Consider the following 14,777-nt stretch of genomic DNA (forward strand, 5'->3'; position numbering starts at 1 on the left):
GGTCTCTGCTGTAGTGGGATCTCAAAGAGGGAATTGCTAATCCAGACAATATGCTGCCGGGTCCGATCAGAGAAAATGGTGAGCCTGCAATCTGAAAACAAAAGGACACAATTACAGTGATCATGAGTTCACGCAAATCACTTGGAATAGAAGTATTATCCACAACTACATAGACATGAGAAACCAGAAACCACACATAGGCATGAGGGAAGATGATTTTGGATGATGACATCCAGATAGCAATTTAACATTTGTCATGTTTTCAAGGAAACAGTCCTCTGTTCCTCATATGCAGGTTCAACAACTTAACAGGAAGATAACATTAATACCTCAATCTGTGGAGCAGAAGATTGAATAAGACCGGGTCGGTGATTAGTATTGGAACTATGGCCAACATCAGGTTCAGTATGAGCAACTGAAATAGCTCGTAAAGCAATGCCCAGCATAAGGTGAGTAACAAGTTGATGCTTAATGACTGATCCTGAAGCAGAAGCATTCACAAAGGATAAACATTAGGCAAGCTGAATATTTTAGAACAGGAAAACATTATAACTAACATAGTTAGGTTATAGTAGGCTAATCAAGTAATCAAGTCAACAGATAAAATATACAGAAATCGGAGTAGGCTAGAGTCCATACATTGTAATTAATTATTTACTGCACGAAAAATATAATTTTTGCAGTCACCCTGCCACAGTAGATGCAACAAGCTGCACTTTATATGAGAGTGGCTGCCAGGATGGGGGAGAGGCAGCAACATCAAGGGGTATCTCAATTTAGTTTAGTGTCGAAATAATTCCACATTTCACCTCATGCATTCTTGGTGGTTGTGAAGATCAAACATCCTTATTTAAAAAATCAGGATTACCTTCAAATTGTCAAACTACATCCTTTAGAAGAGAAAAGGGTGTGACATCCTTGAGGTCAACACTTAAATGCTTAAACAGAACCTGAAACCAAAGAGATATCAACAAAGAAAATTGTCCAAAATTTATGATTTGGAATCCAAAACAAAGATTAACTAGATATGTTTATACAGAATTACTTCAATCTTAAATTTGAGATTACCACTGCCCAAGGGTGAGGAGGCCGTATGCAATGCTGTTTGAACAGGCTTTGAAAATCTAAAACAAACACATTTTGAGTTGAAATAAACTTGGACTCGCAAGTACATAAAAAAATAAACCATGGATCGTACCTTTGAGGTAAAAGGACCAACAGGCATCCTGAGTCCCTTAAAAGCATTCAACAAATAATATACTTCCATGTGTCAGAAAAAAATTTGAATCAAGAAGATGAGATAATAATATTTATTGCAACATGAGGATTTCAGACAACCCAACTCCAAGTTTATGAAGTAAACTCAAAAACAAAACAGACGAAAAAAAGAATCTATCACTCGTTCCCTTAGAACTTGATTTTTTCCAATAGTAATCTTCCCAAGCCAGCTTCCTAAATTTTCAGCAGTGATAGTTCTTCCACACTAGATTTTACAAGTTCTGTTTAAACAGAACCTAGACATAGTACAAATACCAAGAATAAAGACCGTCTTTCCAAAATGAATAAAGTAAGTAGAAAAATCAAACCTTGCAGTTTACATAAATGGCTTGCACAATATCTCTGTTCAAATGTTTCAATTTTATTTCAAAATATTTCAAAATGCCAAACAGAAAGAGTAACTCCAACGGTAAATTGCATCCAGAGAACTATTTAAGGTAAGGAATGTAGTGTCAAGCTAAATCTCTCCCTCTCCATAACTATATACAACGCAAACCAGATATCTAGTCCTGAGCTTCTGATGCTGGAGCCTGTTCCAAACATGGATGGATAGTATAAAATTCAAAATTTCAATAAACTCTTTAGCTTTAGCCTCAACATTTGCAGTGGACAAGTTATTTATAATAAAAAGATATCTAGTCCTGAGCTTCTGATGCTGAAGCCCTGTTCCAAACATGGACGGAAGAGTCAGATACTAAAACAGAATAACAAAACAACAGATTCAACAAAAGATCAGTATTGTTTATCAACAAATATTGCAATGCATCAATTGCAATATTGCATTGCATCGTGTGTATTATAATGTGCATATTTGGTTGAATGATTGTTATTATTGTATATAAAGTACGTGATAGCATTTCCGGCTATTTCCGGATCTCTACAGCAACCACCTCGCTGCCACCCCATCGCACGACGGATCATCGCATCACGCTGCAACCAGGATCGAAACCAGTGTCGGTCCGACCCTATCGTTATAACCACACTCAAAAGGAAGAAATAGAGAAGTTGGTCTCGGAGATGCTGGCCGCAGGGATTATACAACCGAGTACAGGCCCATATTCAAGTCCAGTACTCTTTGTCCGGAAGAAAGATGAGTCCCGGCGATTTTGTGTTGATTATCGCGAACTTAATAAAAGGACCGTGCCAAACAAGTATCCCATCCCGGTGATCCAACAATTATTGGATGAATTACACGGTTCACAATGGTTTAGTAAACTCGATCTTCGTGCCGGCTATCATCAGATTCGTGTGGCTCCATCAGATGTGGCTAAGACTGGCTTCCGTACCCATTCAAGCCACTATGAATTCCTTGTTATGCCATTCGGATAGACGAACACACCAGCCACATTTCAGAGCCTCATGAACGATTTTTTTTGACCATTTCTTCGAAAATTTGTTCTAGTCTTTTTTGATGATATCCTCGTCTACAGCCGTACGTGGGAAGAACATATTGGTCATCTCCATCAAGTCTTTCAGCTCCTGTACAATCATGCCCCGATACTTAATCCAAAGAAATACATTTTGGGGCGTCAACATGTAGAATATCTGGGGCATATTGTGTCATTCGAGGGAGTACGTATGGATCTTATGAAGATAGCCGTTGTCATGAGCTGGCCGATTCCATCAACAGTGCGCGGCATAAGAGGGTTCCTCGGCTTAACCAGCTATTATCGCAGTTTCATTCGTGACTATGGTAAAATTGCTGCATCTCTCACAACCTTGTTAAAGAAACCCGATGGCAAGAAGTTTCAGTGGACGAAGGAGGCAGATGAAGCTTTTCAAAATCTCAAGCTTGCTCTCACCACAGCTCCCTTGCTCCGAATGCCAGATTTTTCAAAAGATTTCATTGTGGAATGTGATGCCTCGGGGCATGGTTTTGGTGCTGTTCTGATGCAAGAGAATCAACCCGTTGCCTACTTTAGCAAGACAATCTCTCCACACCTTCTCTCCAAATCTGCCTATGAAAAAGAATTGATGGCCCTCGTGCTCGCTATCCAACATTGGAGACCATATCTCCTAGGTCGCCGTGCTGGGGCTTATCGCACCTATCGCCGACTTGCTGCTAATGTGTATTGGCCTGGTATGGTAAGCATGTTACCAAATTCGTTGCTTGTGCAATCTGCCAAAAGAACAAGTACGACACACGCGCCCCTGCTGGCCAGCTTACACCATTTCCGATCCCTTCAAGGATTTGGGATGACATCAGCATTGATTTTATAACGGGGTTGCCCAGGGCAGGAAGTGTGGACTGTGTGTTGGTCGTTGTGGATAGGTTCTCAAAATATGCCAATTTTTGGGTCTCCGTCATCCCTTTACTGCTCGTCAAGTTACTGATCTCTTCACTAGAGAAATTGTGCGGCTGCACGGACTGCCCACTTCTATTGTAACAGATCGAGATCCGATTTTTCTCAGTTCATTTTTGCAAGAATTATTCCGATTCTCTGGCACTTCACTCCAGATGACTTCCGCCTATCATCCCGAAACTGATGGACAAACTGAAGTCCTCAACCGTTGTCTGGAGACATACTTACACTGCTTCTCTTCAGAGCGGCCTAAACAATGGAGCAATGGCTTGTGTGGGCTGAATATTGCTATAATTCTAGCTTTCAAACGGCTGCTCATATTACTCCTTTCGAAGTGGTGTATGGTCGTCCTCCCCCCACTATTCAAAGCTTTCTGCCAGGAGAGGTCAGAGTTAATGTTGTTGCAGAAGATCTGCGTGCATGTGATGAGTCGTTAGCTCACCTACGTTTTCATCTTGAGAGAGCACAACAGAAAATGCTACGTTCAGCAAATAGACATCGCCGCCACGAAGAATTTGATGTTGGAGATCTGGTCTATCTCAAGTTCCGGCCATATCGCCAGTAGACTTGTTTCGCTCAAAGAATCGTAAGCCTGCACCACGCTACTTCGGTCCCTTTAGTGTGGTGGGAAGAGTGACAACTACCTCCTGAGTCTCACATTCACCCAGTTTTCCATGTCTCCCTTCTTAAGAAAGCTATTGGGGCGACTGTTGCTGAACCCTAAACCCTAAACCATCTCTCCTTGAGGATCTCTTGTGTGTGGATCCACCTTATTTACCAGAGCTGGTCCTGGATCGTCGTTCAGTTATGAGGGACAGTGTCTCAGTTGCTCAAGTGTTAGTGCAATGGGTTGGATTATCAGCGGATGAGGCAACAAGGGTGGATGAAGAGGATATGCGATGCCAATCTTCCTTGGAAGGTCTACACACGTGGACCACGACATGTGGCGAATTATAATCAGTAGCCAAATCAGCAAGAATTAAGGAGATCATGGTAATTGCTAGAATTAATGTAATAGCCGCGACCTTTATTTTTGAGACTTTGAAATAAAGTGGGGAAAAAGAACAATTTCATCTTTTCGATTAATTAATGAGTACGATCCTTAGACTCTTGAGAAATGCGATGCGAATTGTGAGGAATACCAAAACTAGAAATTTAAAGAAAGAAGATAAGCTCAAACGGAGTGGAAGAGTATGTGTGTATTTCTTAAACGAACGAAATACAATATATGAAAGTCTTAAGCTATGTATTGAATTACAATGAGAATGATAGAAATAAAGGAAAAACGAAACACACACCAACTAACTATTACATGTTGAAGAAAGTTTACACGTAGAGCTACTCTATTACAATACGAGAAAGAAGAGAGAACTAGCTTCGACACATTTAGCACCGGTTGCTGCCTCGACTGTCGACGGGCGATGGGCCGAGGCAACGTGCTAATCGCCGGCGATGGATAGTCTCTTCCCTGCAAAACACAAACAAGTAAGCCAAGGAAAGCAGGGAAAGGGAGCAGCAACTTACGACTAAAGGGGAAAGGGTAGTACTACCTTTCTATGAGATGGCAGACCACCCTGCAGCGGACTGCACTCTGCGGCCAAGGCTGCCGCGCGTCCAGCGAGGGAGGAGAGGCTGCAGCAACACCCTGCACTCCAGCCAACCATGTCAGTTTCAGTCCACCTGCAAAACCGTACCCGAAGTCAGTAGGGGGGTTGGAAAAGGGGGAGGGAGTGAGATCCCGTAGTAGGCTGCCGAGTGAGGAGGGAGCAGCCACATTCAATTCACGAGTACACACCCCATAAACAACTAGAATCTGTTAGAAAGGAGTCAGGGATTCAAAGTACATCTCTGTCAAGAGTGCTAACAAACTCTAGGTACACAAGAGAGCCTATAAAATCCCCCTCCATATGCAACAAGTTTTCCCCCACCACACACACCAAACCTCCAGCCACGCATAGAGAGGGAATGCAGCTCTCGTTGACCGGAGATTAGAATAGCCTCGTTCATCAAGCAGCGAAGGTAAACCCCACTCCATTTGGAACTCAGTTTGAACACCATATCATCAAGTAAGAATTTAGAGCCGTCATCATTCATAATGGGACAGAATGATGGAGTAAGATGAAGTAGTGAAACCTCCACACACCCCTGCTCGTTTAGCTCAGGTATAACATAGGAAGTAGGAGCTTATCATACACACATTAACAGAGCTATCATATACCATCACTTGATCAGAAACCACAAACTTTACTCAAATTAGAATTTCTAATGCTACTATATCCCATACAAACTTCAATAGAATGAAATTTAAGAACTAGAACGAGGAGTGAATGGAGAATTAGCATGGGTGAGGGACGGCTCTTGCCGAGGGCAGCCGGAGGGAGCGCGGACTCGACGAGCGACAGCGGTGCGGCATTCCTGCTCCTCCTCCGAAAGCATAGGGTCAACGATGGAGAGACGACGACGGAGGAAAACGAGGAAGGCTGACGCCTCCCTATACACAAAATACGCACTCACACACACTTTACACAAAATACACACTTCACACACTGCACACTATACACACGCTATACACCAAATACACACACTACACACATTACAAACACACTATACACACCATACACACGCGGAACACACCATACACAAAATACACACACTACACAAAATACATACACTGCACATAAAATACACATTGCACACAATATACACGCACTACACATATTTTATAAAAAATACACACTACACGCAGACTACACACATTATATATAAAATACACACATTCCACACACTACACGCATTTTACAAAAAAATACACACACATGCTCAGCTCAAAATACACACACTACACACACTACGTACACTATAAACAAAATACACATTGTTCACGCACTATACAAAAAAAACATTTCACACATTGCACACTCTACACACACGGTATACATAAAATAAACATACTACATGCACTAAACACAAAATATACATACTACACACATTACATACAAAACACACACACTAAACATATTTTACACAAAATACACACACTATACATAAAATACACACACTGCACACACACTATTCACAAACTGAAATTTCAAATTTGGTTCAGTTTTTTAGGTTTTTTGTTAGTTCAGTTTAAACTTTTTGAAAATTTCAATTATCCAATGCAGTTCGGTTCGGATCAAGAAAATCTAAGAGCAGAAAAAAATATTCAAAAATCAAATGATTGAAATGTGTGAAATGTTGAAGTGTGTGAAGTGTGTGTAGTGTGTGAAATGTGTTTAGTGTGTGACGTGTGTGTAGTGTGTGACGTGTGTGACGTGTGTGCAGTGTGTGGTGTGTGAAGTGTGTGAAATGTGTGCAGTGTGTGCCGTGTAGAGGAGGATTGAGGGGAGAGAGAAAGAGTCGAGAAAGATTTAGGGTTTTTAGAGAAGAGGAGGATTGGGGAGAGATAGGAGTCGATGCAGATTAATGGTGGAGTTGGGTGAGAGTCTATTTTCTCAAATTGATACGCAAGAATTAACCCCCAAAAATATGATTCAACTTTAAATTTTTCGAAATGACTAAATTAGCCCCGACAACAATTCCTAATCCATTAGATAACAACATTTACTCTGTGCGCGGGATTTAATCATGAGCATTGGATTTCCAGATCTAGTGGACTATATTGGTGGTATGGTGTTACTCTATATATGGTGGCATCATAGTGCTCCCAATAAATAAATGTTGCATGTTCGAAATGTCTAACTAAATTACATTAAAATATCTATAAAAAATATTACATAAACCATAATCGATTAATATATTTTGGTACTATTTTTGTGGTTTTGAATATTTTTCTAATATTATATATGTAGCAAAACAAAGTTTCATTTGGAGGTTATATTAATGTCACTATATTATAAATTTTGATGAGATTCTATTTCTATAGAGTTCAACTGTAATATTACAAAAATTTAAAATTTTAGAAATTACAAATTTAAAAAGTAAAAAATTAAAATATAAATTATAAAATTTTAAAATCAAAACAGCAAACTCAATTATTATTTATATATTATATATCAAATTTCATTTTATTTTTATGATGTAATAAATTAAATTATGAACTCTAATATTTTATGAAACATATACACTACACACATTACGTAAAACACATATACTACACAATACTCACAACGCAGACTGCGTAAAACACATACACTACACACTACAAACATACAAAAAATACATGCACTACAAACACAAACAGATTGCACACACTACAAATAATCACACATTTACACACAAAAACAAAATACATGAACTACAAACACACACATTGCAAAAACTACAAATACTTATACAAAGTACACTCACTTCACACATAAGCACAAAATACACACAGTTAGTACATTATACACAAAATACACACAGTTAGTACACTATACACTTAATACACACACCGTGTGACAAAATACATACATTGTACACATTACAAACTATATTCAAAATACAAACATTGTGCTAAACACACAATAATCACATACATACACAAATTTCATAGACTATACACAAAATACACACTACAAATTCAAAAGCACACACAAAAACAAAATACATGCAGTACAAATACACATACACACACTACAAATACTAATACAAAATACACTAAATTCATACAAAATACACCGTTCGTATACTATTCACAAAATATACATAATTCATACACTATACACTAAATACACACTCACACGCATATGTAAAATACACACACATGTTACAAAATACATACACTATATACATTGGACACAATACAAACTATATTCAAAATACAGATGTTGTGCTAAATACATACAATACTCACACTGCACACTACATAAAACACGTACACTACAAACATTGGACACAATACAAACTATACTCTAAATACTGAAATTGTGCTAAACACACGCTAACACACGATACTCACACAGCACACTTCGTAAAACACATACACTACACACATTATACACACTACAAACATACAAAAATTACATGCACTACAACCACATATAGATAGATTCCACACACTACAAACAATCACACATTTACGCACAATTCATAGACTATACACAAGATACACACACTACAGATTCAAAAACACACAAAAACAAAATACATGCACTGCAAATACACACATTGCACAAACTAGAAATACTAATACAAAATACACTCACTTCACACAGAAGCACAAAATACACACGGTCATACAATATACACAAAATATACACAATTAATACACTATACACTAAATACAAACTCACACGCATACTTAAACCCATACACTACACACTTCATACACACAGAAATATAAAATACACATAGTTGATACACTCTACACTAAATACACACTTATGTTGTGTTACAAAATAAATACACACAAAATACATGCATTGTACACACTATACACAATACATACTCTGCACTTACACCCACCATATACACAATACCCACTACATACACAATACACACTACCTACACTACACAAATACACACAATTTACACACAAACATACAAAACAAACACTACACTTAGTATACTAACATAAAATACACACATTTCACAAAACACTACATACACTACACTTAGTATCCTAACACATAATACACACATTTCACAACTATAAACATTGCATACACAAAATAGAGAAAATGTACTATACACATTATATACAAAATACACACTACATATTGCATACACAACAAAATTCACGCACTGCGCACTCATATAAACAACTACATGCATCGAAAACACATACAGATTACATATATTGCACATAATATGCACACAAAATACAACCAACACACACTTCAGACATACAAGCACAATCCACAAAATATAGAAAATGCACTACACACACTATATATAAAATACACACACTACTAAAACAAAATACAAAGTATGCTACACATAAAAAAGACATATTATACAACACTATATACAAAATACACACAATACACAATGCACTTCAAACACACCCAACACAAATTTCACACTGTGCACACTATACACAAAACACATACAATGCACTACACACTATATACAAATATACATGCTACAAAACAAAAATACACCATACACCACACAATTAAAATACAAAGTACGCTACACAAAAAACACACATATTACACACACTATGCACAAAATACATGAACTTCAAACACATATAAACACGTTGCACACTATATACGAAATAAGACAAGGCTACACACTACATATAAACACGTTGCACGCTATATACGAAATAAGACAACTCTACACACTACACAAAATACATATGTTTTGCACGCACTGTACACAAAACATTTACATTGCACACAATACACAAAATATATTTATTTTGCACACACTATACACAAAATATTTGCATTGCATACAATATTCACAAAATACAGACATTGCGCTTCACACTCTATACACAAAGAACACACACTATACACAAAGAACACACACTACACATATTGCACACACTATAAACAAAATACACACTGCAAACACATACACATTGCACATACTATTAAAACTAACAAAGAATACACATACTTCATCCACAAACACAAAATCACAGTTCATACGCCGTACACAACACAAACACTACATACAATACACACACTACAAATTACAAGTTACACACTACACACGAAATACACAAACTGCAGACACACACACTATATACACTACATACATTACACATAATACATATATTATACACAATACATAATACACAATACACAATACACAATACACAATACACAATACACAATGCACATTATATATTCAAAGTAAAATTATACACTATGTGATACGAGACATATCTTCCATATCTCCCATATATTAGTAATTAATATCTTTACCGTATATTTTGCTTAGTTGGTTAAGATTAGACTAGATTTATTTATTTGAGGATTCCACATTATAAATATGTGGGAATATTCCATAATCATCATTCATATGAAATAGAATATTTTTATGCAAATTTACTTTCTTCTCTATCACAAAACCTAGTTCTTATCGTGCTTGATCGTCGGGCAAGAGATCCCGCGACTTCACGGGGGAATTAATCGCAGAACGGGAACGCATTCTTAACACTATGCGCATTACATTCTAGCATTTAATACACACATTGTGCACAAAATAGAGACAATATACACTGCACACATACATAAAATAAACATACTACACACTATTAAAAAAATTAACAAACTTACACACACTATAGACAAAATATACATACTTCACGCACTGCACATAGACTACACTACACACAAAATATACATACTTCATACACTACATACATCATTGCACCCACTAAACACACTATAAGAAATAAAAATTTCCAAGCATATAGATTGCACATAGTATCCACAAAATACACACACACACACACACATACACACACACACACACACACACACACACACACACACACATATACACATACACATACACATACACATACACATACACATACACATACACATACACATACACATACACATACACATAGACATACACATACACATACACATACACATACACATACACATACATGCAAAAACACAACACACAATGCATGCTAAGAAAACACATGCACTACACACATTATACATATATTACAAACACTATAAACAGATCCACACACTATACACCAAATACACGCATTTCATTTGGTTTGAGAGTCCAATATAGGAAGCTAGTTGTTCTGTCCACTCCTTCCCAAGCTCCTGCAAGAAGAAACAAACTTTAAAACAACAAATATGATCAATAAATGTGGTGAGTAAAGCAGATTTGTTAAAGAAAAAAAAAGTGTAAGAAGCAGCATAGTGACAATGAGCTAGAATGTTTCATTACCTAAATTGCAAACTAAGAACGATAGGACATGAACAAATAACTAATGCCTAGTTTCTGCATGGAAGGAAGGCATAAATTCAAATTACCTCCACAGTTATACATCATCTTCATTCAAAACTCCTGCAACTAAAGACATAGCATGACTTAAGTAAACCTACAGCAATAGTATATTAGAATATAGATATGTACTACTACTTGATTAACCAAAGGGAAGAGTTAGAAGCAGGTATACATAAGTTCTGGCTAATTGTGGATACTTTGTCAGCTCTGAAGTAGAGAAAAGAATCCATCTGACAGTTTCTAATAGTCCTTTTCTATGAACCGAATGAACTTGTGGACAGATCCTTCTCATCTGAGATTGAAACAAATGTAATTAGTTGCTATATAATAGTAGCAAGCGGCATACCCTTACTAAAAACAGAAATTACTAAATCATTTACCGTGGCATACATCACGAACAGAGAAATGAAGGTTTGCAATCACTTTAATCAACAAAGACTTTCTTTGATGAGCATAAGAGGAACGAGGTACACAGCAAGGGGTTAATTCAAATAAAATGTGTCTATATACATTGATGATGACTTGGGGTGTTTAATGCAATAGTTGTAACTAACTGATTTGGCGAATTAAGAATTATCGAGGTGATGTATATAATACATAGTCTAATGGTGCATCCTCTTCAGAAACTAGAAGGTCAGACGAGCACCAGCCAGATACAAACTCTCCACGAGGGAATAGAAAGATTGCAGCTAAGGGTTCCCTGTAAAGGTACGCATTTTTTGGGTAAAAAAAAAATGCAAAATTTCCATGAGAAAAGATGATAAATTAAAAGAATTGATGTGTATGGTATGGCATACAAATGTCCGTTTACTCTTTAGACATGAAACGTCAAACAATATAAATATTTAACCATCATACATTGACAAGCTGAAACTCTTCTTACTAATCATTTGTATTTGTTTGCAGTGACAAAAACAAAACGAGGAAATGATGTCACTTGAACAGTTCGTGGTACTTTCCAATTAGATGATTAAAATGTCAAAAATATTTATACTGGTAACTTACAAACTCATTGTATGTGCCAAGTGACTTGTGAACATAGCAACAACAGTTTGGGAAGCCCTCATTATTCCATTTCACAAGATACCAGCATATTCAAAAAATTAGTTGGTTAGGTTTGAGTTCAGAACTTTGCTACTAGATCCACATGCACACTATACTTGCAAATGACATGCAAAATACAAATAAGATTGTCGACAGACAACATAATACTACCATTTAAGCTAAGATAAGCTCGGAGGCGATCGTCAAGTCTAAGGTATTGCAGGTACTCAAACTCTCACCTTTTCATTAAAAAGTTACTTTCATAAAATTAATATCCATTTGTTAAAGCCAGCAATTTGATCAAAAAAATCTCTTCAAGCACATCATTGGTGTGTTCAAATAGGCAAGGACATTTTCTAAGAAACTCAGATGTCATGCTTCGAGTCTTTTCGACCTTCAATCATGAATAGCAAAGAAACCATGGCACGGAATCCATAGCACTCTAAAATTTTAAAATTAGTTGTACTGATGGAAAGCTTACAAAGTTTATCGATGAATGACCGAAAATTTGAATCATCTGAGAAGACATCTGCCAAGCGCATTGCATTAAGTTCCAGTTGCCCCTTCGGGTAGCTTGCTGCGGAGGTAGCATTAAACATTATTTTAGCAATGCAAGAACCTATACAAAACAAATGCCCATGATACCACCAAGTAAGACGAAATGACAAATTGACAACTGCATATGTGTATTGGAGGCCGATATTGCAATGCTTATTGTATAGGAAATACTATAAACATTTGTAATAGACCGGATTGCGACTGAGTAATACTACAAACTAGGATTATAATAGGCGGTTAAAAATCACAAGAAAAAGTGTGAAATGTGTCATATTTGAGTTTTCTCGATGTGTAAAATTTCTGCAGCACATTTAAGATTATTTTAGTTTCATTTTCAGTGTACAAAACTTGTTGGTTTTTCAATGTAATTGTAACAATAGATATAAAGGGTCTGGGAATTCTTTTTCTATTATAAATGCAATGAAACATGTATATCTATCAAAGTTATAACAGAAACTGCATGATGCTTTGATTTTAGAATACCTCGAGTCCAACAAACTTTGCTATATCTTGAGTTGCTGTGTTGCTGGCCACCTCATCCAGGTAGGATACACTTTCAGCTTCACAAAAGTGCAAAAGCAACAACGGAAAAAATCAGATTTACTTTAAGAAATAAGGGGCTGTTCACACAAGCACATAAAATTTTTATGGTGTGCTAACTTCACCAGCAGTTGTAATATTAAAAGACATATATCCACTTATCTTAACTGGAAAGTGCACTCACAATAGATAAAGCTTTAGATATTAGGTGGGAGATAGCATCCATGTATGAGGAAATATTGTTTGAGCCTGATAACTTTAAGTTCATGACGGCCAGACCAGAATAAGAACGCCTCCATTTCCACACAACTCCAGAATTAATAAACAGGTCACAGGGAAGAAACAAATAATAAAGAAACAAAAGGGGAAAAGGAAAAAAGAGAAAGTAATCAGGAATGAAGAAGTGTGAGATTTTAGTTAACTAGTGGGATATAAGTGCTATTAATAGAACTTGTAATAAGCTAATTCACATATGCAGGTTCAACTACTTAACAGGAAGATAACATTAATACCTCAATCTGTGGAGCAGAAGATTGAATAAGACCGGGTCGGTGATTAGTATTGGAACTATGGCCAACATCAGGTTCAGTATGAGCAACTGAAATAGCTCGTAAAGCAATGGCCAACGTAAGGTGAGTAACAAGTTGATGCTTAATGACTGATCCTGAAGCTGAAGCAGAAGCATTCACAAAGGATAAACATTAGGCAAGCTGAATATTTTAGAACAGGAAAACATTACAACTAACATAGTTAGGTTGAAGAGTACTTTACAACACTATTTATCTGTGCTCATGTTCAATCAGTAACCCAGAATTTGTTGTATCAAGCATATCATCAAACGGACCAATAAAGATAACAAACTCAAACACAGTAGACTATGTATAAAACTACCTAATTGACATATAAGAGATGTTAAGCCAAATTACAGTGTTGAGGAACTTGACCAAACAAATCAAGTCAACAGATAAAATATACAGAAATCAGAGAGGCTAGAGTCCATACATTGTAATTAAATTATTTAGTGCACGAAAATTGTTTGCAAAATAAAGTAATGAAGGAAACTTCCCCAATATGTAATTCAAATTATTAATTAGATTTTCCTACATGTGCCTATATAATTTTTGCAGACAC

General features: G+C 36.7%; 1 protein-coding gene and 2 long non-coding RNA genes across 4 annotated transcripts in view; 1 reads left to right on the plus strand and 2 right to left on the minus strand.

Moving 5' to 3' along the window:
* The window catches only part of LOC121811546, a 17,486-nt gene continuing 2,709 nt past the window's right edge, over positions 1–14,777 (minus strand). The window contains exons 6-7 of one of the 2 annotated variants that reach the window (XM_042212428.1): positions 330–487; positions 1–91 (exon numbers count right to left, since the gene is read on the minus strand). In XM_042212428.1, the coding sequence (XP_042068362.1) occupies positions 67–91; positions 330–487 (183 nt within the window). In that variant the 3' untranslated portion in view covers positions 1–66. Of the gene's footprint in view, positions 92–329; positions 488–11,167; positions 11,318–14,777 lie in introns of those variants that run through there. The other variant, XR_006052647.1, reaches the window with a different exon arrangement.
* The window catches only part of LOC121811572, a 17,897-nt gene continuing 4,175 nt past the window's right edge, over positions 1,056–14,777 (plus strand). The window contains exons 1-2 of the long non-coding RNA XR_006052720.1: positions 1,056–1,091; positions 5,984–5,985. This is a non-coding gene — a long non-coding RNA (uncharacterized LOC121811572). The remainder of the gene's footprint in view (positions 1,092–5,983; positions 5,986–14,777) is intronic.
* LOC121811569 lies at positions 4,763–6,189 on the minus strand. The gene is made up of 2 exons (XR_006052717.1): positions 5,132–6,189; positions 4,763–5,049 (listed from the first exon to the last, which is right to left on the minus strand). It is a non-coding gene; the product is annotated as an uncharacterized LOC121811569 (long non-coding RNA).

The sequence above is a fragment of the Salvia splendens genome, chromosome 7, assembly GCF_004379255.2.
Source record: "Salvia splendens isolate huo1 chromosome 7, SspV2, whole genome shotgun sequence".
Classification (NCBI taxonomy): Eukaryota; Viridiplantae; Streptophyta; class Magnoliopsida; order Lamiales; family Lamiaceae; genus Salvia; species Salvia splendens.